The sequence below is a fragment of the Perognathus longimembris genome, chromosome 17 (genome assembly GCF_023159225.1).
Source record: "Perognathus longimembris pacificus isolate PPM17 chromosome 17, ASM2315922v1, whole genome shotgun sequence".
Classification (NCBI taxonomy): Eukaryota; Metazoa; Chordata; class Mammalia; order Rodentia; family Heteromyidae; genus Perognathus; species Perognathus longimembris.
The window spans coordinates 37,599,556-37,626,329 of NC_063177.1; the positions used below are offsets into that span (position 1 = coordinate 37,599,556).

The following is a 26,774-nucleotide window of genomic DNA, read 5'->3' on the forward strand; positions in this document are numbered from 1 at the left end:
TTTATCCTTAAAGAGAATATGTCCCCAGATTATTAGCACTTTTAGAGGAGAAGCCAAGGTATGTAAGGTGTGTGGCGGGCCCATCAGTGGAGCATGAGAGAGAATGGGATATGGTGAGAAGAGAAGTTCCTCAGGGGCCATCCACTGCTACAAGCTTTTTGTGAGATGTTGATCTGTGCTCCCTGGGTTTGATTTTGAAAAGAATTATTCCGGCAGCACGTGTAGTATTCTTGGATGACCTTGCTGCTCTTATTTCTCTTTCTCTTTTCGTGTGTTGTGTGTGTGTGTGTGTGTGTGTGTGTGTGTGTGTGTGTGTGTGTGTGTGTAATTCCATCTGCTTAGGAGAATGGGCTCTATAAGGGAACCTGCTCTAAGCTTCCTTGCAGCAAGGATGTAAAGGATTTATTCCACTAGGGGCTCTCATCTCACACCTTAAGGATAAGATTTCTTTTTGGAAAAAAAAAAAAAGGAAAGAAACAAAACTGGGCCAGATTTTTTTGTTTTCTATTATTTTAATGTGGCAAACTGTTTAGCCTTCCTACTCTGACCTATGTTGTTTCTTTATAATGTACCCCAAAGGAAAAAATACTCATGTCTCTTTACTTTGTTCCTGGATCCCTCTCAGCTTCTTCTTGATTTCATCATTTGTCAGATTCCTAATTTTGGGTGTGGATTAACAAATTTAGCCTTTATGTTTCTGCCCTATACATGGAACTCCTCAGATACTGCTTTTGCTAGACTGAGAGGAATCCATGAGGTGCTATCTGGCCAGACTTAAGTGGATTTCATTTCCCTGGTTCTCCCTTTTGCTGAAGACCTCTGATTTTATTGGCCCCGTTTCTAGATCTCCTTTGATTTGGATATGTTGGGGTTTGTTGAGAATGAGGCTGGACAAAGTTTAAAGAGTGAAATTACAGTGTGTTAGAGTGTAAGGGAAAAATTTGTCTTATTTTTCCCTACATGGGATACAACACTGTGAAATTCAATCTTTAACTGAAGGCCCTGCAATTCTCCTAAAACATAGTTCCTTATTTCTTTAACAGAGTTTAAGCTAGTGTTAATAAATTAAGAGAAATTGCTTGTCTGTCCACCTCAGCTTTGTTTTATGCCCATTTCATATTGTTGTCTGTGTTGTAATTCATACTTTTGATACCATTTCTGATGTGTAAAATTGGTTGTCTTGTAAATATCTTATAAAGAGTTCAATTGTAAATAAACTATTGTGGCTGTTAACTTTTGAACTGCCTCAAATTATTAGATTTCTTGGGAAACAAGAAATCAATCTGCTTATATATTTGAATGATTAGGAAAAGATCTATTTCCACAATAAAGTATAACACATTATTTCCCCCTCTTACTTCCCCCTTACAAGGTACTCACTTGTATTTGTACCTGAATACAGTGTACTTTGGATACTCTTCTTCCTTAGTTGACAGTCTCTCTCTCTCTCACTCTCCTCTCTCCTCTCTCTCCTCCCTCCCTCCCTCCCTCTCTCCCTCCCTTCCTTCCTTCCCTCTTTGTCCTGGGGCTTGAACTCAAAGCCTGACCCTGAACTCTTTTGCTCAAGGCTAGCACTCTGCCATTTTTGAGTCACCGCTCCACTTCTGGCTTTCTGGTGGTTAATTGAAGATGAAAGCAATGGACTTTTCCTGACCAGGTTGGTTTTGAACCATGTTTCCCAGATCTTGCCCTCCTGAGTAGTTAGGATAACAGGTACGCCACCAGTGGCAGGCCATGAGACTCTTTATCTCCAATAAACAAGAGCTCAGGTCACTAGCCCTGAGTGAAAAAGCTAAAGGCTAGCACCTAGACCCTTAAGTTCAAACCCCAGTATTGGGTCACACGTGCACACTCATACCATCTCAAAAGTCCAACATTGTTGGCTCACACCTGTAATCCTAAGTCTCACTTTGAAGCCAGCCTCAGCAAGAAAGTCCATGAGACTCTTACTTCTTAGCCACACAAAAAAAGCTGGAAGGGCTGGGGATATGGCCTAGTGGCAAGAGTGCTTGCCTTGTATACATGAAGCCCTGGGTTCGATTCCTCAACACCACATACACAGAAAATGGCCAGAAGTGGCACTGTGGCTCAAGTGGCAGAGTGCTAGCCTTGAGCAAAAAAGAAGCCAGGGACAGTGCTCAGGCCCTGAGTTCACAGCCTAGAACTGGCCAAAAAAAAAAAACAAAAAAAACTGGCAGTAGAGGTGTGGCTTTAGTGGTAGAGCGCTAGCCTTGAGTGAAAAAGCTAAGGAATAAGCTCTAGTACTGGCATATATACACAATCTCAGACCTTGTCATCTGATGCACGATTTATCCTGGACATTCCCAAAAAATTGAAGTTCAGCCTCTGTTTCAACCCAGTGTTTTTCCCCATATACCTTTTTTTCTATACGTCTGAAAATTCTCTGACAAAATAATACCTTGTAACTTGAACCCATTGTCTCTTGTTTTGTCTTCTAGAGTAATGAAGGTCAATCTCTTTTCCCAAGTCCTTCTAGTAAGACACCTGTAGTTTATTTTAAACATTCAGAAACCTTCAAGTTCTGTTCCTTAAAAGAAAAGATCCTCCCTGGCTACAGTGGCTCACTCCTGTAAGCCTAACTACTTGAGAGGCTGAGAAAGGGAGGATCATAGTTTGAGACCAGCCTGGGCAAAAGTAACTAGACCCCACCCCCACCCCCAATCTCTACAGAAAATGCTGGGCACAGTGGGGCTTGCCTGTTACCTCACTGTGGTACGAACTGCAAATAGGAGGGTTATAGTATAGGCTGGCCCTGGAGAAAAATCGAGACCCTATCTAACAACCAAAGCAAAAGGGCTGGCAGGAAAGCACAAGTGGTAACGTACCTGCTAACAAGCACCAGACCCAAAGTTCAAATCCCAGTGGCACCAAACTAAAAAAAATTTTTTTTTCTGAATTTTCAGTTCCCTCTGTAAGAATTAACAATTCTATGTCCATTTATAAGTTGGACTCAGAAGAGCTGGGTATAGTGGTGCACATCTACTCCCAGAACTTGGAAGAGTAAAGTAGGAGGATCATGAGTTTGATGCTACTTAGACCATGTCTCAGATGCACTCAGACCAAACATCTGAAGTATAATGTGGCAGACTACCCCTTTCTTTAGACACTATTAACTTTTCAATCTTAATTGTATCGATTTACTTGTAAATAAGATTTTCCAGATCTTTTTATTTATTTTTATTTTCTTGCCAGTCCTGGGGCTTGAATTCAGGGCCTAGGTGCTGTCCCCGAGCTTCTTTGCTCAAGTGCCACTTCCAGCTTTTTCCACATATGTGGTACTGAGAATCGAACCCAGGGCTTCATGCATGCTAGGCAAGCACTCTACTACTAAGCCACAGTCCCAGCCATACAGATCTTTTTAGTTCTTTTTTAAAGTGTGTGTGTGTGCACGTGCATGTGTGTGTGTGCACCAGTCTAGCACTCTACCACTTGAGCCATAGTTTCATTTCTGGCCTTTTGGTTGTTAATTTGGAGATAAGAATCTCAGGGACTTTCCTACTTGGGCTGGCTTTGAATCTTGTCACATCTTCTGAGTAGCTCCAGCACTGGGCTAAATCCTACTAACATTTGTTAAAAATCATAATCCTCTATTTTGAACTCAAGCAGCCTCTTGGAGCTGGACTTACAAGTTGTCTCATTTGGCCACCTATATAGCCAGTTGAGATTGTTCAGATTCTGATTCATTCTCTAAAGGTATTTGTAATTCATTTTGGTCTCATGGCTGTTAGGAAAATGGAGAAGAAAGGAAACAGGCAAGAACAACCAGGGGCAGCAACCTTCCCTGGGGATCAGAGCTTTTGCCAGGGGGTGGATTTGGGGCAGGGCTTATATGGGTCTTAACAAGGAAGCAGAATATAAAAAATTTTAGGGGCCAAGGGAGGTGCCCTTGGCCAGGCCCTGAATTGAATGCTCAGCCTGAGGTAAGGGGGCTTCCAACAAAGTCAAGGTCAGAGTGACCTCCCTTTGGACTAGCACACACCAGGTGTTTTACTTGACCTGGGGTAATAAGGTGGGAGTCAATCTTTCAATTGTCTATTTTATAGGCATCTGGATCTTTAACTGTATCTTTATTAGCAAAGAATTTTATTATATCATGAAGATTGCTTTATATATGTGCACTCCTGTAATACTGTATATAATGTGTATAATGTATATATCTTTATTGTGGTCCAGGGAAAATACACCGATTTAAAAAAAAAAATTGCTGACAAATGTCTTGCCAAAAACCAAAGCAATTCCATCTGGTCACCCTTAACAAAAAAGAAACAGGATTTTGAACCACCACAGGTTTCCAAGGATTACTAGAAGGATTAAAAGCCCAAAGATGATTAAATCTTTAAATTGGTTCTAAAATCTTGGTAAGACTGGGATCCTGTCTAGCTAGCCTGTACTCTGGGGAGAGGTGATGGCTGGGGTGGGAGGACGTGGACGCGGAAATTGCTGCACCAGTACTGCAGGCAGTACTAGCTTAAACCGGGGTGGCAAGACAAATCTGACTCAGCACTACAGCTTTTGATTCACCTTGATTCGTGATTTCACCAAGCAAACCAATGCAGCAAAACGCTCTGCCTCAAACGTGGGTGAAAAGACGTAGAAATGGGAAAACAGAAAACCATGAAGCAGCCCCACGTTGCAGTGGACCCGTGGCAGGTGGCCGCCTTCTGCTAGAAAAGCCCAAGATGGCCGGGCTGGGGACCCAGGGAGACGGGGTGACAGAGTCGTTTCAACACCCCTCGCCCTCAGGTGGCCCAGAGGAAGTCAAGCGCCGAGCCACGCCCCCTGACATCACCAACATGCGCAATCTCCACCCTTCCCAAAACGTGCCGCAGGGCTGAGGCCCCGCCCCAAGAAAAGCCGTGCGGACTAGCGCTGCGCGCGTGAAGCATGCCGGGACTGGCTCTCGAGACTCCCGACGGCCTTTGCGACGGGCGTGGTGCGTCAGGAGCTCGCCGGCGGTTCTCCCTAAGATGGCGGACCGGCGGCGGCAACGCGCTTCGCAGGACACCGAGGACGAAGAATCGGGTGCTTCGGCATCCGACAGCGGTGGCTCTCAGGGGCGAGGCGGTGGCAGCTGCAGCGGGAGCGCTGGAGGCGGCGGCAGCGGCTCTCTGCCTTCCCAACGCGGCGGCCGTGCCGGGGCCTTGCATCTGCGGCGGGTGGAGAGCGGGGGGGCCAAGAGCGCGGAGGAGTCGGAGTGTGTGAGTGCACCGAGGGGGCGGGGCATGGAGGGGCGGAGCCTTGGGGCGGGGCGGAGTTTGCGGGGGCGGGGCGGAGGCTGTGGGAGATGCTAAGGCCTATTTTATTACTGAAAAACCAGCTATCCCACAGTCGGGGTTGCAACCTTGTGGAGCCCCGAGGGAAAGAGGGGTCGGGGTTTCTGAGGAGCGCTGAGCTGCTTGCTGTTGCAGCCGGAAAGCCGATGTTTATTTAGAAATTAAGGCCGGGGACGTAGACACACCAGCCTGAGTAGGATAATACTTGTTAAAGATTTATCTTTGTTGTCTCTCCATTCAACCATTTTGTATTGAGTCGTCAGCTCTCCCCACATTTCTTTATTGAGCTCCCCACTTCTGGGAATCACAGAGCTAATCCATGTCTTCTTCTCTTCAGGAGAGTGAAGATGGCATGGAAGGCGATGGTGAGTAGCAGTCTCTTTACATCATCATGGCAAGATTTTGGTACTTAAAATTCAGGCCACTTATTTCCAACAATGGATTTTCTCTCAGATTGTTAGGGACTTGGGGGAAGGGGAGGGGACAGCAGAAAGGCTTTTTGCAACATCGTGGTTCAGAACTAGCTTAGTTTTTTGTCAGTGTGATTTCACTGAGCTAGCTATCCCCTCTGTAAATGGAGACTATAATTTTATCTCCTCGTGGGTTGATGTCAGAATCGAATTTTAGACTAATTCATAATAAGCAACTGGGAATGTAACTATGATTGTTTCTGTTGCTTAAGAAAAAAATCTTCACGTATTTCTTATTCCATTTCAGCTGTTCTCTCAGATTATGAAAGTGCAGAAGACTCAGAAGTGAGTGTCATCGATTCTTTTTCCTTATGGTCTTAAGTCCGAAAATGTGTTTATAAAAATGTATGCACTTATAGTGCAAAATTACTGTGATGACCTATTTGTTTCTCCTCCTCTCTTGTGTATTCTTCATTTATACTTCTTAAAAACTGTTGGGCTGGGAAGGTGGCTTAGCAGTAGAGTGATTGCCTAGCTTTTCTCCCTATTTGAAGAAAATAAGCTTCTAAGTAAGAGAAACCAGGACATTCTGAGTTCCTTCTTTTTTTGGCCAGTCCTGGGCCTTGGACTCAGGGCCTGAGCACTGTCCCTGGCTTCTTTTTGCTCAAGGCTAGCACTCTGCCACTTGAGCCGCAGCGCCACTTCTGGCCATTTTCTGTATATGTGGTGCTGGGGAATCGAACCGAGGGCTTCATGTATACGAGGCAAGCGCTCTTGCCACTAGGCCATATCCCCAGGCCTCTGAGTTCCTTCTTTCACAAGATGTTTGACAGCTCATTTATGTTGTCTAGATTCATAAAACCAATTTTTTTTCCTTTGGTGGTCACAGGGCTTGAACTCAGGTCCTGGGCTCTGTCCCTGATCTTCTTTGCTCAAGGCTAGCACTCTACCACTTTAAGCCACAGCGCCATTTCCAGTTTTCTGGTGGTTAACTGGAGATACTCACAGACTTAATTGTGTAGGGTGGTTTTGAACCACGATTCTCAGATCTCAGACTTCTGCGTAGCTAGAATTATAGGTGTGAACCACTGGAGTGCTTTGAAAATTCTTATCTTTAGGAAGTTATACAAAAGAATTCCCGAAGGAATGAATATACAAAAACATGGGGTTTTCCCCTTACTACTGGCACTCTACCATTTGAGCCACACTTCCACTTTTTGGTGGTTAATAGAGTTAAGATTCTCTCTGGTTTGTCTTCCAAAGCTGGCTCTGAACAGAAATCCTACATCTTATCCTCCTGAGTAGTTAAGACTATAGGGGTGAGCCACTGGTGCTCCCTGTGTGGTGGTGGTTTGCATAGTTTTGTCTTCATAAAATAGAAGAAACGTTTGTTTCAAGAAGTAGTGTAGTCCTAATACGGATACTGCAGCAAGTTACTCTCCCTGAGCTGTGTCTGGGTGGTATAGGAGAGCAGAGGGCTCTATCCCATGATGTACAGTTCCTTTCTATGATGTTGAGGAAGCTATGAGCCTCCCATCTGCACCTGCATATTCCTATAACTTCTCAGAATTCTGAGGGTGACTACAGGAGACAAACTGTGCAAGATACACTAATCTGGATATAAGTTAGTCCCAATTGTTTAAGAAAATTCTGTTTTTGCCAGGCGCTGGTAGCATATACCTGTGATCCCAGCTACTCAGGAGGCTGAAATTTGGTCAGGGTTCAAAACCAGACTGAGCAAAAAATTTTGTGAGACTCTTACCTCCAATTAAGCACCAAAACAGCTGGAAATAAGGCTGTGGCTCACATGGTACCACACTAGCCCTCAGCAAGAAAAGCTTAGGGACAGCATGCAGACCTTGAGTTCAAACCCCAGGACTGGTACAAAAAAGAAAAAGAAAATTTTGCTTCTGTTTTACCATTGTTAAGTGATTTGGAAAAAAATAAGTGAGGGTCCTGGAAAGGAGAAGTACGAACTTAGATTGAAGTAGATATGAATATTTGGAGGTGGCATGGATCTGCAAAGTGGGGCAGGGTGTGTGTGAGGGGGGCCCACCAGCACCCTTCATTGATAGAATTGTTTTGTGGTCTAGAACAAACAAGCTTGAGTTGATTCATTCCAATACAAGGGCTTGGCCAAGGATTACAGGGTGTCACTAGTAATAATTGAAGTAAATGATCCATGGAGTTGAAAGGGAACGAAAGTGATTTTAAGAAAGGTCTGAAGGGGGGCTGGGAATATGGTCTAGCAATAGAGTGCTTGCCTCATATGCATTAAGTCCTGGGTTCTGTTCCTCAGCACCACATATATAATAGAAAAGGCCAGAAGTGGCGCTGTGGCTCAAGTGGTAGAGCACTAGCCTTGAGCACAAAGAGGCCAGGGACAGTGCTCAGGCCCTGAGTTCAAGCCCCAGGATTGACAAGAAAAGGAAAAGGAAGAAAGAAAAAAAAGAAAGGACGGAATGACAGTATGGAAAACCTGGAGGAGATGGAGGCAGGGGGCGACATTGTCCAAAAAGAAATGCACTTTTTACCTGACTTAGGTAACTAATCCCTCTGTATCTCACCTTTATAATAATAAATTTTTTTTTTTTTTTTTTTTTGGCCAGTCCTAGGCTGTGAACTCAGGGCCTGAGCACTGTCCCTGGCTTCTTTTTGCTCAAGGCTAGCACTCTGCCACTTGAGCCACAGCGCCACTTCTGGCCATTTTCTGTATATGTGGTGCTGGGGAATCGAACCCGGGGCCTCATGTATATGAGGCAGGCACTCTTGCCACTAGACCATATCCCCAGCCCCTATAATAATAATTTTTAAAAAATAAGAAAGGAGGGCTGGGAATGTGGCTTAGTGGTAGAGTGCTTGCCTAGCATGCATGATGCCCTGGGTTCAATTCCTCAGTACCGCAAAGACAGAAAAAAATAAAGGACTGACTGATAGAAAGTAAAAAAGTCGCTGATGGTTTATGCCTAACTACTCGGGCGGCTGAGGTCTAAGGAGTGCAGCTCAAAGCAGGCCTGGGCAGACAAGTCTGAGAGACACCTTCCCATACCCCCCACTCCCCGTTCCTCCTCCCCTTCTTACCCCAAACTGGGGACAGTGCACTATCCCTGAGTTTCTTTTGCTCAAGGCTAGCACTCTACCACCTGAGCACAGAGTCACTTCTGGCTTTTTTGAGTAGTTTATTGGAGATAGAAGTCTCACGGGGAGTTTTCTGCTCAGGCTGGCTTTGAACCTTGATCCTGAGATCTTAGCCTCCTGAAATAGCTAGGATTGAAGGCATGAGCCACCTATGCCTGGCTTCTGAGAGACTCTTATTTCCAATTAACCAGGTGTCAGTGGCTCACCCCTGTAATCCTAGCTACTCAAGAGGCTGAAATCTGAGGGTCAGGGTTCAAAGCCAGCCCAGGCAGAAAAAGTCTCTGAGGCTCTTATTGCCACTTAATCAGCAGAAAACTGGAAGTGGCAATATGTGTCAAGTGTCAAAGCACTAGCCTTGAGCTGAAGAGTTCAGAGACGGTGCCTAGGCCCAGAGTTCATGCCCCACAATTGACCAATAAAAAAGCTGAAAGTAGAGCTATTGGTTCAAGTGCCAGCTTGAGGGAAAAGAACTAAAGACAATGCTTGGACCCTGAGATCAAACTTCAGCACTGGCACATACACACTAACAAAGAAGGTTGAAGAACCTGTGGTGCTGGGGCTGGGAATGTGGCTTAGTGGTAGAGTGCTTGCCTTGCATGCATGAAGCCCTCGGTTTGATTCCTCAGCACCACATAAACAGATGAAGCCAGAAGTGGCGCTGTGGCTCAAGTGGTAGAGTGTTAGCCTTGAGCAAAAATAAGCCAGTTACAGTACTCAGGCCCTGAGTCTAAGCCCCAGGACTGGCACAAAAAAAAAAAAGAAGTGGGTGCCTAGAAACAAGAATAACAAGCAGATTTAGAAATTGGATACCGTTTTATTGAGATAGAATTTATATACCATTTCATCCATTTAAAATGTATAATTTAAGCCAGGTGCCAATGGCTCACACTATAATCTTAGCTACTTAGGAAGCTGGAGTTGGAAGGTCTTAGTGCCAAGCCAGGAAAGTCCATGAGATTCCTATCTCTTAACTAGTCACCAAAAATGTTGGAAGTAGACATATGACTCAAGTGGTCAAGTCAAAAAGCCAAGTAAGAGCACAAGCCCTGAGTTTAAGCCCAGAGCGCGTGCACACACACACACACACACACACACACACACACACACACACACACACACACACACACGAGAGAAGTGGCGCAGTTGCTCCAAGTGGTAAATTGCTAGCCTTGAATCCAGGCCCTGAGTTAAGTCCCACTACTGAGAGAAAAAAGTGTGAAATTTAAGCCTGGCTTAGTAGTTAAAGATTATGCTAGTTACTTGGAAGGCAGAGAATGGAATTATAATTTGAGGCCACGTCAGGCATAAAAGTTCCATCTCATTCAGTGGCTTGATGTAATAGTATGCTTTTATCACCAGTGATTTAGGAAACCATAAAGAGTTTATTGGCAGTCTAGACTGGGCTGAGCATAAAGTATGACCCTACCTCAAAAACAACCAGTATTTAGCCAGGTGCTGGTGGCTCACACCTGTAATTCTGGATATTCAGGAGGCTGAGATCTGAGGATCACGGTCCAAAGCTAACCCCTTGAAACTCTTTTTTTTTTTTTTTTTGGCCAGTCCTGGGGCTTGGACTCAGGGCCTGAGCACTGTCCCTGGCTTCTTCTTGCTCAAGGCTAGCACTCTGCCATTTGAGCCACAGCGCCACTTCTGGCCATTTTCTGTATATATGGTGCTGGGGAATCGAACCCAGGGCCTCATGTATATGAGGCAAGCACTCTTGCCACTAGGCCATATCCCCAGCCCCCCTTGAAACTCTTATCACCAGTTAACCACCAGAAAACCAGAAGTAGCGTTGTGATATAGTGCTAGCCTTGAGCAAAATATATCAGGGATAGTGACCAGGCCCTGAGGTCAGGCTCCTTGACTGACCAACAAACAAAAAACAACAACCAGTGTTGTTGTTTTTTTTAATGGGCTGGAGCTAGGCACCAGTGGCTCATGCCTGTAATCCTAGCAACTCAGTAAACTGAGATCTTAGGATCACAGTTCAAAGCCAGCCTGGGCAGGAAAGTCTGTGAAACTGTTATCTCCAATTAACTATAAGAAAACAAGAAATAAAGCTGTGGTTCAAAGTGGTAGAGTGCTAGCCTTGAGTGAAAGAGCTCAGAGACAGCACTCCATGACCAAAAAAAAAAAAAAAAAAGACTAGATCAGTGTCTACCTAGCTAGCTCAAGCTCAAGGCTTGAGTTCAGCCAAGAAGAAAAAAATTTAATAGGTGCAACCATTGCTGTAATCAGTTTCAGAAATATTTTCATCACTTCAAAAAAGAGACTCTGGGGCTGGTAATATGGCCTAGTGGCAAGAGTGCTTGCCTTGTGTACATGAAGCCCTGGGTTCGATTCCCCAGCACTACATATATAGAAAACAGCCAGAAGTGATGCTGTGGCTAAAGTGGCAGAGTGCTAGCCTTGAGCAAAAGGAAGCCAGGGACTTCTCAGGTCCTGAGTTCAAGGCCTAGGACTGGCAAAAAATAAATAAAAGAAACTCTGGAGCCTTGAAGTGTTTCACACCTCTAATCCTATCTACTTCAACAAAGGAAATTGGGAGGATTGAAGTTTCAGGCCAACTTGGGTTAAAAAGTTTCTGAAATTTTAACCAATAAAAAGCTGAGCATTGGTGCTGGAAACATGGCTTAGTGGTAGAGTGCTTGCCTAGCATGCATGAAGCCCTAGGTTCAATTCCTCAGCACCACCTATACAGAAAAAGCCAGAAGTGTTACTGTGGGTCAAGTGGTAGAGTGCTAGCCTTAAGCAAAAGAAGCTCAGGAACAGCAACCAGGCCCTGAATTCAAGCCTCAGGACTGGCCAAGAAAAATAAAAAGATTTTTCTCTCCAATTAACCACCAGAGAGCTGGAAGTAGAACTGTGGCTCAAGTGGTAGAGTTCTAGCCTTGAGCACAAGAGCTCAAGACAATACCCAGATCCTAAGTTCAATTTTTTTTTCAGTGAAGTAGATAGGTGATATAGGAGAGTTTGTCCTTTGTAGAAAGGAGTTTAGATAATATTCCTTTAATAAAGCAGTGTGGCTCTAGAATACTACCTTGGCTTCAGTTAGACCAGGCTTTGACTGTGCTATGGCTTCTCAGCACTGTGCTACCTTTTGCTCATTTGGAATAAAGAGAGTTGCCTGATTTGACATTATACCACTGACTAGAAAGGGTACGGTATAATCATGGTAATTTTTTTGTGTGTGCCATTCCTGGATCTTGATTTCAGGGCCTTAGCACTGTCCCTGAGCTATTTTGCTAGTGTTCTACCAGTTGAGATACAGTTCTACTGGCTTTTTGGTGTTGGATTAGACAAAGAGTCCTACAGACTTTTCAGGCCAGGCTAGCTTTGAACTGTATCCTTAAGTCTCAGCCTCCTGGGAAGCTAGATTACAGATGTGAGAGCTACTGTTGCTTGGCTGCCAATGCTAATTTTAAGATATTTTAGGGGCTGGGAATATGGCCTAGTGGCAAGCGTGCTTGCTTCCTATACATGAAGCCCTGGGTTCAATTCCTCAGCACCACAGATATAGAAAATGGCCAGAAATGGCTTTGTGGCTCAAGTGGCAGAGTGCTAGCCTTGACCAAAAAGAAGCCAGGGACAGTGCTCAGGCCCCAGTTCAAGCCCCAGGACTGGCAAAAAAAAAAAAAAAATTCAAGCACACTAAGAAAGTTCCTATATTTTTGGCTCTGTAAACTAATAGGAGAAAAGAACTGAGTGATTTTGTTTTTTGCCAGTCCTGGAGCTTGAACTCAGGGCCTGGGTACTGTCCCTGGCTTCTTTTTGCTTAAGGCTGGCACTGTGCCAGGCTTTTTCTATATGTGGTGCTGGGGAATCGAACCCAGGGTTTTACGTATACAAGGCAAGCGCTTTACCACTAGGCCATATTCCCAGCCCCAGAACTGAGTGATTACTACCCACTTATCATATCAAGAGGCGTAACAGCTTTATGTAGTTGAAAAGATGGGAAGAATCAAGCTATTTAGTTGTGAAAAAATCCTTAGATAAATTCTTGATCCTCATAGTGCAAATGTAGTCAAGCTGTCTCCCTCGTTTTTCTATTACCTTTCTGGAAATCCTGAGCCAAAACACTTTGAGGCCAAAATACCCAGATGCTGAGCAGGGAAGAATAGAGAAGAGGTATTAACCAGCTTGTCTAGACCAGACAAGCAGACTTAGCTCTATTTGAAGAAAGAGCCAAACACTGAGCTCACCTAATTAGGATTCTACTGGGGCCAGCCTGGGTCTGAAGTAAGAAGGCCGTCTGGTTCAGGGCAGGTGAAAGGCCCGATAGAGAATAGGAGGCCATGGCTACCAGGTGGCAGGGATAAGCTTCCAGTTGGGGACTGGATTACTTTTACCTTCCCATCAGCTCCTTTCTTTGTGTTCTTACAGGCCTCACTTATCCTCTCTAATTTTTGATTCTGCTTCCTTATGTCCAAATCAAGGGAAGACAAGGAGAGGAGAGTAACTGTTAAGCCAGTCCTGTCTCATAGAACTTTAGCTGCTGCTTTTCCATACCTAGAGCTAGCTACACCTTCATGTCTGGTACTTGTGTATTTAGGGTGATGGCCTAATGGTCCTTCTTGTCAGGAGCAAGATTGTTCAACCTCCCTGAGCTTATATTTGCTCAAGTCTAGCACTCTACCACTTGAGCCACAGTGCCAATTCCAGCTTTTTCTGTTTAAGTGGTACTAGGAATTGAACCCAAAGGCTTCATGCATGCTAGGCAAACATTCTACCCCTAAGCCACATTCCCAGCCCAACTTCAAAGTTTTAAGAGGAAAATAAGATAGGGAAGAAAGAGGGAAAGAGAGCACTTCAACATTACTTCTTTTTTTTTTCTTTTAACTTTTTTTTGTGCTGGTCCTGAGACTTAAACTCGGACCTGGATACTGTTCCTGAGCTTTTTAGCTCAAATCTAGTGCTATAGTGCTTGAGCCACAGCTCCACTTCTCACATTTTGTTTATTTGTTTTGTTTTTGTTGCCAGTCCTGGGGCTTGAACTCAAGGCCTGAGCACTGTCCCTGGCCCTCTTTGTGCTCAAGGCTAGCGCTCTACCACTTGAGCCACAGCGCCACTTCTGGCCGTTTTCTATATATGTGGTGCTGAGGAATTGAACCCAGAGCTTCATGTATACGAGGCGAGCACTCTTACCACTAGACCATATTCCCAGCCCCCACTTCTCACATTTTGGTGGTTAATTGAAGATAAGATTCTCACAGATTTTCCTGCCTTGGCTGGCTTGAACTGTAATTCTCATATTTCGGCCTCCTGAGTAGCTAAGATTATAGGTATGAGCCACCAGTGCCCAGCTGACAGGAGAGGGTGGGTTTTTTTTGGGTTTTTGTGTTGTTGTTTTGTTGTTGTTGTTGTCGTTGTTTTGCCAGCCCTGAGGCTTAAACTCAAGGCCTGGGCACTGTCCCTGAGCTTCTTTTGTTCAAGGCTAGCACTCTGCCACTTGAACCACAGTGCCACTGCAGGCCTTTTCTCTTTATGTAGTACTGAGGAATCGAACCCAGGGCTTCCTACATGCTAGATAATCACTCTACCACTAAGCCACATTCTCAGCCTAAGGGGAGTTTTTTGGTTTTCTTGTTTTTTTATTAGTCATGGGGTTTGAACTCAGGGCCTAGGCACTGTCTCTGAACTTTTCTGCTCAAGGCTATAGCAGTCTACCACTTTGAGCCGCAGTTCTATTTCTGATTTTTCTGGTGCTTAATTGGAGGTAGGAGTCTCACAACCTTTCCTGCCTGGGGTAGCTTCAAACTGCGATTCTCAAGTCTCATCCTTTTGGATCCTCAGCTAGGATTACAGGTGTGAGCCACCTTCACCTGGTTAAAAGGGGAATTTTATTGTGACACTTCCACATCTATGCTATGAATCCCAATCAGCCTTCCTCACCCTGTCATTCTCTTTTTTTATGAGTGCAAATAAGAAAGTTTTAGACTAGAAAAAATATCTACATAATTGGTGGTGGTGTTTTTTGTTTTTGTTTGTTTGCCTCTCCGGGTGCTGGAACTCAGGGCTTGGGCCCTGTCCTTGTTCTTTTTTGCTCAAGGCTAGTACTCTGTCACTAGAGCAGCTCAGGGACAGTGCCTAGGCCGAGTTCAAGCTCCAGGACTGGCAAAAGAAAAAAAAATTATTGTTAAGACTTTTACCTGTAGAGCTTACAAGAAAACTTTTTTTCAGGGTGAAGAAGGGGAATATAGTGAAGAAGAAAACTCCAAAGTGGAGCTGAAATCAGAAGCTAATGATGCTGCTAATTCTTCCGCAAAAGAAGAAAAGGGCGAAGAAAAGCCTGAAACCAAAGGCACTGTTACTGGAGAGCGGCAAAGTGGAGATGGACAGGTCGGTGCACTGCACAGTCCTTCACTTGGGGATGGAGTAGGGCACTCAACCTTGGAGAAGTAAGGAGTCTTTTATCTGTCCCCCAGGAGAGCACGGAGCCTGTGGAAAACAAAGTGGGCAAGAAGGGACCTAAGCATTTGGATGATGATGAAGATCGGAAAAATCCAGCATACATACCCCGGAAAGGACTCTTCTTTGAGCATGATCTCCGAGGGCAAACTCAGGAGGAGGAAGTCAGGTAACATCCAGTTGTGCTGCTGTGTAGTGTGTATTTAGTGTTTAGTATACGTCAGATGCTTTGCTAAGTGCTTTGCTTATACTCTTATTTACTATTCAACATTCAACATTAAGGCAACTATATAATTATTCTTTCTGTACAGATGAGGAAAGTGAAGCTTAGAATATTTGGTACCTTGTTTGGGGGGGAAAAAAAGAAAGAAAGGGATTTGGTAACTGTTGATGGGAGAGCTGAGTCCAGATGCCGGCAGACTGTCTACAAAATCCATTTTTTTAATATACATTTTCTTTTTCTTCTTTTTTTCTTTTCTTTTCTTTTTCTTTTTCTTTTTTCTTCTTTTTTTTTTTTTAATCAGTTGTGGAGCCTGGGCGCTGTCCCTGAGCTCTTTAGCTCAAGACTAGAATTCTACCACTTGAGCCAGTCCCAGTTTTCTGGTGGTTAATTGGAATCTCACTGACTTTCCTGCCCAGGCTGGCTTTGAACCGCTATCCTCAGATCTCAGTAGCTAGGATTATAGGCATGAGCTACCAGCTCCTACCTTCCTTTCTTTCTTTGACGGTCTCTTGCTATGTAACATAGTTTGGCCTTGAACTCCTAATCCTTCTGTTCCTGGCTCCCATCTTTTCTTGGTCATCACAACTCTGCTTTGTTTAATCCATGGCCTCTGAGGTATTGCTGCATTTTGTTAGAGTATGTGTTTCAAAGTTCTGGTTGTCTCAAGGTACATTGTCTTGGTTTTGTCCAGACCCAAGGGACGTCAGCGAAAGCTATGGAAGGATGAGGGTCGCTGGGAACATGACAAGTTCCGTGAAGATGAGCAGGCCCCAAAGTCCCGACAGGAGCTCATTGCTCTTTATGGATATGACATTCGCTCAGCTCACAATCCCGATGACATCAAACCCCGAAGAATTCGGAAACCTCGGTGAGGAAAATTGGGAGCTTAGGTTATTGATATTTTTAGAAAGAACACCCCTAGTTTTCTAAAAGTCTTTCTAACTTGTGACTGAATGGATAAGGAATATAGAATGTCTCCCCAATTTCATTTATTTCTGTAGTAGTCGTTATTTACTTATTTTCAATTCATTTTTTTTTTTTTTTTCAGATTTGGCAGTCCTCCACAAAGAGATCCAAACTGGATTGGTGAACGGTCAAACAGGTCCCATCGCCACCAGGGTCCTGGGGGCACTGTACCACCAAGAACATTTATTAACAGGAATGCAGCAGGTACTGGCCGCATGTCTACACCCAGGAATTACTCCCGATCTGGGGGCTTCAAGGAAGGTCGTGCTGGTTTTAGACCTGCGGAAGCTAGTGGGCAGCATGGTGGTCGGTCTGGCGAGATTGTTAAGCATGAGACTAGTTACCGGTCACGGCGCCTGGAGCAGGCTCCTGTGAGAGACCCATCTCCAGAAACAGATATTCCAACACCTGGCAGTCCTGAAAAGGAAGAAGCCGCTTCAGAGACACCAGCTCCTGTTCCTGACATTGTACCACCAGCCCCTGACAGACCCATTGAGAAGAAATCCTATTCTCGAGCCAGAAGAACTCGAACCAAAGTTGGGGATGCAGTGAAAGCTGCTGAAGAGGTGCCCCCTCCACCAGAAGTGCTGACCTCAGCACCTGCTGTCCCTGAAACTACCCCTCCAGCTGCTAAGTCTGGTAACTGGGAGGCTCCAGTAGATTCTGCTACAGGTGGACTGGAGCAGGATGTGGCACAACTAAACATAGCAGACCAGAATTGGAGTCCAGGACAGCCTTCATTCCTGCCACCACGGGAACTTCGAGGTAGGTATTATGGGCTAATGGCTAGCTTTTTTCCTTTTCCATCATTGGGTTTCAAGGTTTGGGACTGAATGTGGTGTGTAACAAATACTTAACAGAGAAAAGGGCAGATTCATAAGTCTATTTGTTTAGTCCTCAACAGTTCTCTCTCATTATGTAAGGCTGTCACACTTGTTTCACACTATTAACTGGCTATTACTGTATTGAGCTTCTGAATACAGAATCCTTTTCCGTTCTGCACAAAAGAACAGGATAGCGGTGTTATTATTTAAACTATCAAGGAAATCCTTGAAGGCAGAAAACTCACTTGAATTTGGATCTAAATATTCTATCTTTGAAGGATTGCCTTTCTAAGCAAGCACTATCACTAGGCTATATTCCCAGCCCAAGGATTGCCTTTCTTTTTTTTTTTTTTTTTTTTTTGCCAGTCCTGGGCCTTGGACTCAGGGCCTGAGCACTGTCCCTGGCTTCTTCCCGCTCAAGGCTAGCACTCTACCACCTGAGCCACAGCGCCCCTTCTGGCAGTTTTCCATATATGTGGTGCTGGGGGAACCGAGAGCTTCATGTGTAGGAGGCAAGCGCTCTTGCCAGTAGGCCATATTCCCAGCCCCTGCCTTTTTAATTTCTTTAGTCTTCTAATGATAGGCTGACCAATAAAACTTTATGTAATGTGGGCGCCTTTGAATACTTTGAATGTGACCAGAGGGAGTAACCCTTCACCCCAGTATTAAGGCTTGAACTCAGAGGCTAGTGAATATCATACAGCATAACATAGTTCCAGAAAATGGCACTTTACCTACTGCCCTTTTTGCCCCTTCTGCTTTGTCTTTGTCCCTCTAAAAAGATCGAGATCTTTTCTCTAGTTTCTGTAATGTAGCTCAAACTTAAAGATTTGGAATTCTTATTTGTACTAGGAGTTTCTGCGTCCTTCTCTGGTTTATGTAAAAAAAATTTTTTTTTTTTTTTGGCCAGTCCTGGGGCGTGGACTCAGGGCCTGAGCACTGTCCCTGGCTTCTTTTTGCTCAAAGCTAGCACTCTACCTCTTGAACCATAGCACTACTTCCGGCCTTTTCTGTTTATGTGGTGCTGAGGAATCGAACCCAGGGCTTCGTGCATGCTGGGCAAGCACTCTACCACTAAGCCACATTCCCAGCCCGGTTTATGTAAATTTTGAACACCAAAAACTAGTGTAGCCTGGACCCAGATGGGTAGCTTATTATCCTTGGAAGACTGTTTATAGAACATTCCTTTTTTTTTTTTTTTTTTTTTTTGGCCAGTCCTGGGGCTTGGACTCAGGGCCTGAGCACTGTCCCTGGCTTCTTCTTGCTCAAGGCTAGCACTCTGCCACTTGAGCCACAGCGCCACTTCTGGCCATTTTCTGTATATGTGGTGCTTGGGAATCGAACCCAGGGCCTCATGTATATGAGGCAAGCACTCTTGCCACTAGGCCATATCCCCAGCCCAGAACATTCCTTTTTATCTTGAGTAATTTGTAGCCAGATAGGAATCTCTTCTCAAACTTCTTCCCAGCCCCAGACCACTTGTGGCCAAAATATAATCAAGTATATTTATAAAACATCCAATTGCTGTTCAGAAACATTTAGACTAAGGTTATATAATAGGTTTAATAACATAATATGCAAATTGTAACTTCCCAGGGTTTCTATGCAGAAAAGTATTTGATAAGAAAAATTTGAACTTGGGTTTTTGTTTTGTTTGCTTCTTTTTTTACCAAAATTGAGGTCTTCTCTTTCATGTTCATTATTACTGTTTTAAGATGGTGAGCAGCCAGGCCCAGGTGACTCACACCTGTATTCATAGCTACTTAGGAAGCTAAAATCCACGGATGGGATCAAGGTTTGAAGCCAATCCCAGGCAGGAATGTCTGTGAGATTCTTACCTCCAATTTTTCACAAAAAGAAAAAAAAAAAAAGAAGAAGAAGAAAGAAAAAGCTGGACATAAAGCTGTGGTTTAGGTGGTTGAATACCAACCTCAAGTGAAAGCTAAGGGAAAGTGTCCAGGCCCTGAGTTCAAGACCTAGTACTAGCAAAAAAAAAAAAAAAAGACAGCAGTTTAAGATGTTAGTATTAGGACTGAGATGTAGCTCAGTGGCAGAAGCGCTTGCCTAGCAAGTGCAACATTCTGGATTCGATCCCCAGTACCAAAAAAAAGATGTTAGTATTAGCTGGGTGCCAGTGGCTCATGCCTGTAATCCTAGCTACTCAAAAGGTCTGATGATCTGACGATCATGGTTCAAAGCTAGCCTAGACTGGAAAGTCCTTGAGACTTTTATCTCCAGTTAACCACCAGAAAACTGGGAGTGGAACCGTGGCTCAAAGTGGTAGAGCACTAGCCTGAGTTCAAGCTCCATGACCCACTCAAAAATAAATAAATGTTGGTATTGACAAGTAAGTAGATAGTGTAAAGAAGTTTGGCTAATGTAAAAGAAGAAAGCCAGTACCATTCCCAGTGTTCAACTTTTTTGTTGTTGTGGTGGTTGTGGTACTTGAACTCTGGGGCTGGGCACTGTCCCTGAGCTCTTCAGCTCAAGACTAGCACTCTACCACTTGAGCCACAGCACCACTCCAGAGTGGTTTTTGGTTGTTAATTGGAGATAAGAGTGATGGACTTTCCTTCCTGGGTGGATTTGAACTGTGATCCTCAGATCTCAGCCTCCTGAGTAGCTAGGATTACAGGTATGAGTCACCAGCTCCTGGTTTCAACTTGGTTTCTAGATGTCATTTTCTTTGAGTCTCATTTATATACATGTGCTCTGCAGCAGTGATATTTTTGGTGTATTACAGGTATGCCCAACCACATACACATGGGAGCAGGACCTCCACCTCAGTTTAACCGGATGGAAGAAATGGTACAAAAGGGAAGAGGGATGGATAGATGGGGGAAAGGGCTACATAGTACAGCTGGGCTCACTGTTCAAACCATGATGAGATTATTCATGTTCCTTTTCATTTGGGACAGAGTTGTAGAGTAGAAGGTTTATTTTCAATAATGATGCTTCTTGTTGACTTTTTAAAATTGATTTTACAAATAACAGCCATATACCAATTATTTTGCTGCATCTAAAGGATATGACTTTGTAACAGGTAACTCTGGAAGTCTTGAATATTAAGGCCTCTCTTGCTTTCTAAGGGTGTCCAGGGTGGTCGAGCCAAACGCTATTCATCTCAGCGACAGAGACCTGTTCCAGAGCCCCCTGCTCCTCCTGTGCATATCAGTATCATGGAGGGACACTACTATGACCCATGTGAGTTTTTGTTTCAGGGGTTCCTTTTTTGTTTGTGTGGAATGACTTAAGAGGCCAGCCTTCTGACTCTTGATTTCCATTCTGACCTCTCATAGTTATTAGGCATTGTCTAGTTGGTGTTTTCTTCACATGGAAAATTGGGAATATCTTTTTAAGGGGTTGGGAGGCAAGAAGACTTGTCCGTGTGACATGAAGAGTGAGGGTTTGTAATAGTGCCAATGTTTACCCATTTACAGTGCAGTTCCAGGGACCAATCTATACCCATGGTGACAGCCCTGCCCCCCTGCCTCCACAGGGCATGATTGTGCAGCCCGAAATGCACCTTCCCCACCCAGGTAAGCTTTCTATTTCTCTGCTTCCAGTGTGTGAAGATGTGTTTTGGGGGCTTCACAAACTCCACCCCTTTGGCTCTGTGCAACTAAGTCTGTGAGGCTTGCTAGCCTGGCTGCTTAGACAGCAAATTTCTCTTGAGGCCCTCCTAAGAACTTCCAGCCTGAGCCTGTTTATGCTTAGTAATCCAACCAGACTATCCTGTGAAAATGGCAGTGAGTTTTTCAGTTTTTGTTTTCCTTTCCTTGTCCTTCTAGGTTTACATCCTCACCAGACACCAGCACCTCTGCCCAATCCGGGCCTCTATCCCCCACCAGTGTCCATGTCTCCAGGACAGCCACCTCCCCAGCAGTTGCTTGCTCCTACTTACTTTTCTGCTCCAGGTGTCATGAACTTCGGTAATCCCAGTTACCCTTATGCTCCTGGAGCACTGCCTCCCCCACCACCTCCTCATCTATACCCTAATACACAGGTGAGATGGCTGATGCGCAGATTGTTCTAGTTACATACCTTTAAAATTAGACACGACTATGATATGGGGAGACTTCCTAAAGGAATTTTAATAAGAGAACAAGGATGCCTCTTGGTGGTCATAAGCTGGAAGTGCAGCTTACATAATTACTCATCTGTATTCAGTTCAGGTTGTTTTTGTTTTGTTCTTTTTTGGGGGTGAGGAGATTTGTTTTGTTTTCCAGATCAAATTCAGGACCTTGTACTTACCACTGAGCTACATACCCAGCCCTTGGGTCTTTTTTGAGATAGATTTCTGCCATGTAGCCTAAGCCTCAAAATACTGCTTCAGCCTCCCAAATGCTGGGATTACAGGTGTGCACCACCTGTTTGTTTTGTTTCGCCAGTTGGGGGTTTGAACTCCTGGGCCTGGGAGCTGTCTCTGAGCTCCTTTTGCTCAAGGCTAGCATTCTACCATTTGAGTCACGGCTTCACTTCTGGCTTTTCTTGATGCTTAATTAGAGATAAGAGTGTCACATACGTTCCTGCTAAGGCTGGCTTTGAATTTAATCTTCAGATCTCAACTTCCTGACTAGCTAGGATTGCAGGTATGAGCCACTAGCACCCAGCAAGCTCAGCCTTTTCTTTTTTTTTGCCAGTCCTGGGCCTTGGACTCATGGCCTGAGCACTGTCCCTGGCTTCTTTTTGCTCAAGGCTAGCACTCTGCCACTTGAGTCACAGCACCACTTCTGGACATTTTCTGTATATGTGGTGCTGGGGAATCAAACCCAGAGCTTCAAGTATACGAGGCAAGCGCTCTTGCCACTAGGCCATATTCCCAGCCCCGGCTCAGCCTTTTCATCTGTCAGTTGATGGTGAGAATTGGAAAAAGGTGAAGTGTATTTTCAAGTATGAAAATCAGAACATTTTAGTGACATAGTAAGGCAGAAATGCACAGGTGCTTTATTTTGGAGGGAACATCTTAAAGATTTGAAAAATTATGAATTTTCCAGTTATTCTTTATTTTTGTAGATAGATAGTGTTTACTGTTCTTCATAGGTTAGATGAATTTTTAACGTACCTTCTCCTGGCTTATGGGGGTCTCAGGCCCCATCGCAGGTGTATGGAGGAGTGACCTACTATAACCCTGCCCAGCAGCAGGTGCAGCCAAAGCCTTCTCCACCGCGAAGGACTCCCCAGCCAGTGTCCATCAAGCCCCCTCCACCTGAGGTATGAACCCCCTCTCACACTTACAGTATAAGCTGCATCTCTGAGCATTTCTCCAGGGGATTTCTCTGCTTTTCAGGGTGTGTTTCTGTTTAAAAAACAAAACAAAAACCCCAAACACTTTTTGTGTAATCTAATAACAAACTCCTAACAAATTTCCTTTCTGTTTCAGGTTGTAAGCAGGGGTTCCAGTTAGTCCAACTTTTTGAATATTTTTCAGTCCAAAATCATATGAGAGTAAGTACATAGCTTACTGTGGCTGTATTCTTTAACACTCATGCTTACAATTGACAAACAAAAAAATTTGCCTGATACTATAATTAAGGAATAACTTGGGAGGCTTCAGGAGGTGCAAGAATTTGTCAGTTTCTTTGCTCTGTGAATGTATTGATTGGGTAGGAGTAGAGTCAAAACTGCTGTTGACCTGGTAATTTTATTTGGAAAGCTGCATCGTAAATATTTAGGAGCACTGATCAAGAAAAAGGGAAATATAATATGAAGTGAAAGACCATGGAGTTGTTTAGACCCACTGTGTAACCCAAGCAGGTGTTTAACTCAAAATCCTCCTTCTGTGTCTCCCAAGTGCTGAGATTACAGATGTGTGCCATCACAGTCAACTGTGGGTTTGTTTTTTTCAGTCTTGGGGCATGAACTCAGGGCCTGGGCACTGTCCCTGAGCTTCTTTTAGCTCAAGGCTGGCACTCTACCATTTGAGCCACAGCACCATTTCTAGCCTTTTCTGCTTAAGTGGTACTGAGGAATCAAACTCAGGGTTTCATGCATGCTAGGCAAGCGCCCTCTACCAGTAAGCCACATTCCCAGCCCCTCAACGGTTTTTATTTTATTATTATTTTAACCATTATTTCTGTCTTGTTTTAGGGTAATTAAAACACATTATTGGAGCTAGGAATGTGGTTTAATGATAGAGTGCTTGCCTAGCATGCATGGAGCCCTGGATTCAACCCCTCAATACCACATAAACAGAAAAAGCCAAAGTGGCACTGTGGCTGAAGTTATAGAGTGCTAGCCTTGAGCAGAAGAAGCTCAGGGACAGTGCCCCAGGCCCTGAGTTCAAGCCCCAGGACTGGAAAAAAAAGTAAAGAGAAGAAAAACATTATTTAAAGCTCAACACCAGTGGCTCACACCTATAATCCTAGCTACTCAAGAGATTGAGATCTGAGGACCATGGTTCCAAGCCGGCCCATACAGAAAAGTCTGTGAGACTCTTACCTCCAATAAACTACTCAGGAAAAGCCAGAAGTATCACTACGGCTCAAATAGTAGAGCATAGCCTTTAGCACAAAGAAACTCGGGAACAATGCCCAGGCTCTGAGTTCAAGCCCCAGGACCAGGGGAAAAAAAAACAAACTCATTATTTAGGTGCAGTAGGTGTGGTTCAGTGATAAGAGTACATGCATGCTCAAGGCCTTGAATTTTATTTTCGGCACCAAAAAAACCCAATCTCCCACATTATTTAGAGAAAAGGAAGGACAAGGACAAATGGAGAGTGAATATTTCAGAAGTACTTTATATGCCTGTATGAAAATAAGAAAAGGGGGCTGGGAATATGGCTTAGTGGCAAGAGTGCTTGCCTCCTTTACATGAAGCCCTGGGTTCGATTCCCCAGCACCACATATATAGAAAATGGCCAGAAGTGGTGCTGTGGCTCAAGTGGCAGAGTGCTAGACTTGAGCGAAAAGAAGCCAGGGACAGTGCTCAGGCCCTGAGTTCAAGGCCCAGGACTGGCCAAAAAAATAAAAAGAAAAGAAAAGAAGAAAAGGGCTGGGAATGTGGCTTAGTGGTAGAGTACTTGCCTAGCGTACATGAATCCCTGGGTTCAATTCCTCAGAACCCCATAAACAGAAAAAGTTAGAAGTGTTGCTGTAGCTAAGAGTCGTAGAGTGCTAGCCTGGAGCAGAAGAAGCTCAGGGATAGCACCCAGGCCCTGAGTTCAAGCCTCAGGATTGGCAAAAGAAAATAAAAAAGGGAAACCTGTTGGGATTGTCTTTTAAAGGAGGAAGGTGGAATGAGAGAGATGGGATGATATTGATTGGGATACATTGTATGGATTTGGAAATGTCACCATGAACTCCCCCTTGTACAAGTGATATATGCTAATGAAAAATACCTTAAAAAAAGATGTGTAACCTTTTGAGAAAACTTTTCTAAATGCCAAGGTCCACTAATACTTTGGTGTTCTTCATTTTCCCAGCCCTTATTAAGACAGCAGAGGTGAGAACTCAGGAGAGAAAAGAAGTACAGCTATCTACTACCCAGAGGGCTCCAAAGATAGGATGTAGTCCTACCAGCAAGCAACTGGAGAAGGAAGAGTACCTTTCCCCTGCAGACAGGCTCTGCTGGAGAGAAGAGAAATAGTTGTCTTCTACTCTTCACTTGAGCTGACCATGCTCAGGGGAGCAGAGATAACTGCCCAGGCTTTCGAGTCTAGGTCCAGAAGCTGTATCTTGATCTTCACTGTCTCCTGGGAAATGCAAGTGTCTTCTGCTCCCAGGGAATTTCTTGTTTGTTTGTTTTCTGAAATGTTTGTTTTTAAAGCCTGGCTTGCTGTTCTTAAACTTAAATTAATATTTGTAGTGTTGTCTCCTCTCTCTCTTGATATGAAACAAGTTCATTCTGGTTTGCCAGTATGTCTGGGTTCCCTTTTGTCACTTACCTGCATCCCAGATTATTAAGAATGTTATCAGCCAAGTGTAAAGACAGCTAGCCTTTCATGTTTGACTGGCCTTTGTTACTTTTATACTTGGCTTTTAATTCTTCTAACCCCGTGGAAGCGAAGCTGTCTACATAGAGTCCCATTGTGGAGAAAAACTCAGTAGGTGAGTAGGAGCTCTTCTTTTTGATGTTGGCTGTAAAGTCTGAGCTTCCAGTAGTACCTGTATTCTGGTAGGCTTCAGCCCCCTCTTATCCCTACTGGGAATGAGAATGGGCAAACCAGAGGAGTTGGTGAGGGGGAAAGGTGGAGCCTCTGCCCCTTAGGGAAATCTATCACTCCGTCCTCGGGGCTCAGTCTTTGAGGTAACTGAGATTAGCAAGCCCTGCTTTTCTTCTTTCCATCCCTCCTACCACTTCCTTTCCAGTTGTCATGGACCAATGCATCTCTCCAGAAGCAAGTGCTATTCAGCAAGCAGCTTATCTTGTCCTTTACAGTTGCTCTTCTCCATGCCTTTCCTGCTACAAGTGTTATAGATGTTACTCCTTTATTTTTTCCCAAATTCTGCTCTTGTCCTTACAACAGAAGATACAGTACCTGGGCTTAAGGCCTAAGGAAACCAGTCACCTTTGGGGCAAGGGCTTTCCCTCCTGTTCTAGCCATGGTACCAAACCACCTCCCGGCTGCCTTTGGAAGTTTGCTGGCACGGCAGCACTGTGGCTGCCAGGAGGATCTGGCACTGTGGCTGCCACTGTCCCTGTCCTGTGGGGACCTGCAAGAGAAAGTTGTAGCTATCTTTCTCAAGCAATGTCATTGTTGATACTCCTTTCCTTTGGTAGCTGCCCTAACAACTTTTGAGTCACAGTGTGGGGTGAGGAGGGGGGTAAGGCACTTAAGCTGTAACTCCCCTATAAGGAGAAAACTATTTAAGAGGTTCTTCCAGGGGTAGCTGGTGGTTGTGCCTTTTGTAGGCTTCCCTTTGCCTTAAACCTGAAGATGTTTCCTCGAGCCTGTGGGCAGCATGCCCCAACTCCCAGACCTTAAGACACTGTGACAGTTGTCTGTCAGTCCACTGTGTTTAGTTGCAAGGATTTCGCCATGTGTGGTGTTTTTGTTACTGTTTTAAAGGGTGCACATTTGTGATCAGCATTGTGACTTGGAGGTAATAAAATTTAGACTATAAACTTGGCTCACTTGCTAGTTCTTTGCATGAGTTTTTATTTGGGAGGGAAAAAAAAGGACTCCCTAATTTCCTCATGAAGTCAGAGTCACAACTGGATTCAGCTCAGGCTGGTGAAATGGAAGGCCAGAGGTGAGCCCCTGTGAAGCCCAGCATGTAGCTGTACACCCTGATAGTTTTAGTTTCCTCCCCCTTCCTCCTCCTCCCTCCCTGACAATTTTAGTTCTCCCTCCTCCTCCTCCTCCTCCTCCTCCTCCTCCTCCTCCTCCTCCTCCTCCTCCTCCTCCTCCTCCTCCTCCTCCTCCGCCTCCTTCCTCCTTCCTCCTTCCTCCCTCCTCCTTCCTCCTCCTCCTCCTTCCTCCTCCTCTTTCCTCCTCCTTCTCTTTCCTTTCCTTCCTGGGCATTGTCTCTGAGCTTCTTTTGTTTGCACTCTACCACTTGAGCCA

General features: G+C 44.5%; 1 protein-coding gene and 1 non-coding gene across 2 annotated transcripts; both read left to right on the forward strand.

Moving 5' to 3' along the window:
- Positions 1 to 4,841: 4,841 nt before the first annotated feature.
- Positions 4,842 to 26,336, forward strand: Casc3 (CASC3 exon junction complex subunit). Its single transcript, XM_048364956.1, has 14 exons — positions 4,842 to 5,219; positions 5,632 to 5,659; positions 6,012 to 6,049; positions 15,026 to 15,184; positions 15,271 to 15,422; positions 16,168 to 16,344; positions 16,525 to 17,207; positions 20,010 to 20,074; positions 20,356 to 20,470; positions 20,707 to 20,805; positions 21,058 to 21,272; positions 22,358 to 22,480; positions 22,650 to 22,714; positions 24,690 to 26,336. Exons 1-13 carry the CDS (start codon positions 4,989 to 4,991, stop codon positions 22,671 to 22,673), a joined length of 2,109 nt encoding a protein of 702 aa, XP_048220913.1. The 5' UTR covers positions 4,842 to 4,988; the 3' UTR covers positions 22,674 to 22,714; positions 24,690 to 26,336.
- LOC125366579 lies at positions 7,116 to 7,316 on the forward strand. Its single transcript, XR_007213876.1, has one exon. It is a non-coding gene; the product is annotated as a small nucleolar RNA SNORA73 family (small nucleolar RNA).
- Positions 26,337 to 26,774: the final 438 nt, after the last annotated feature.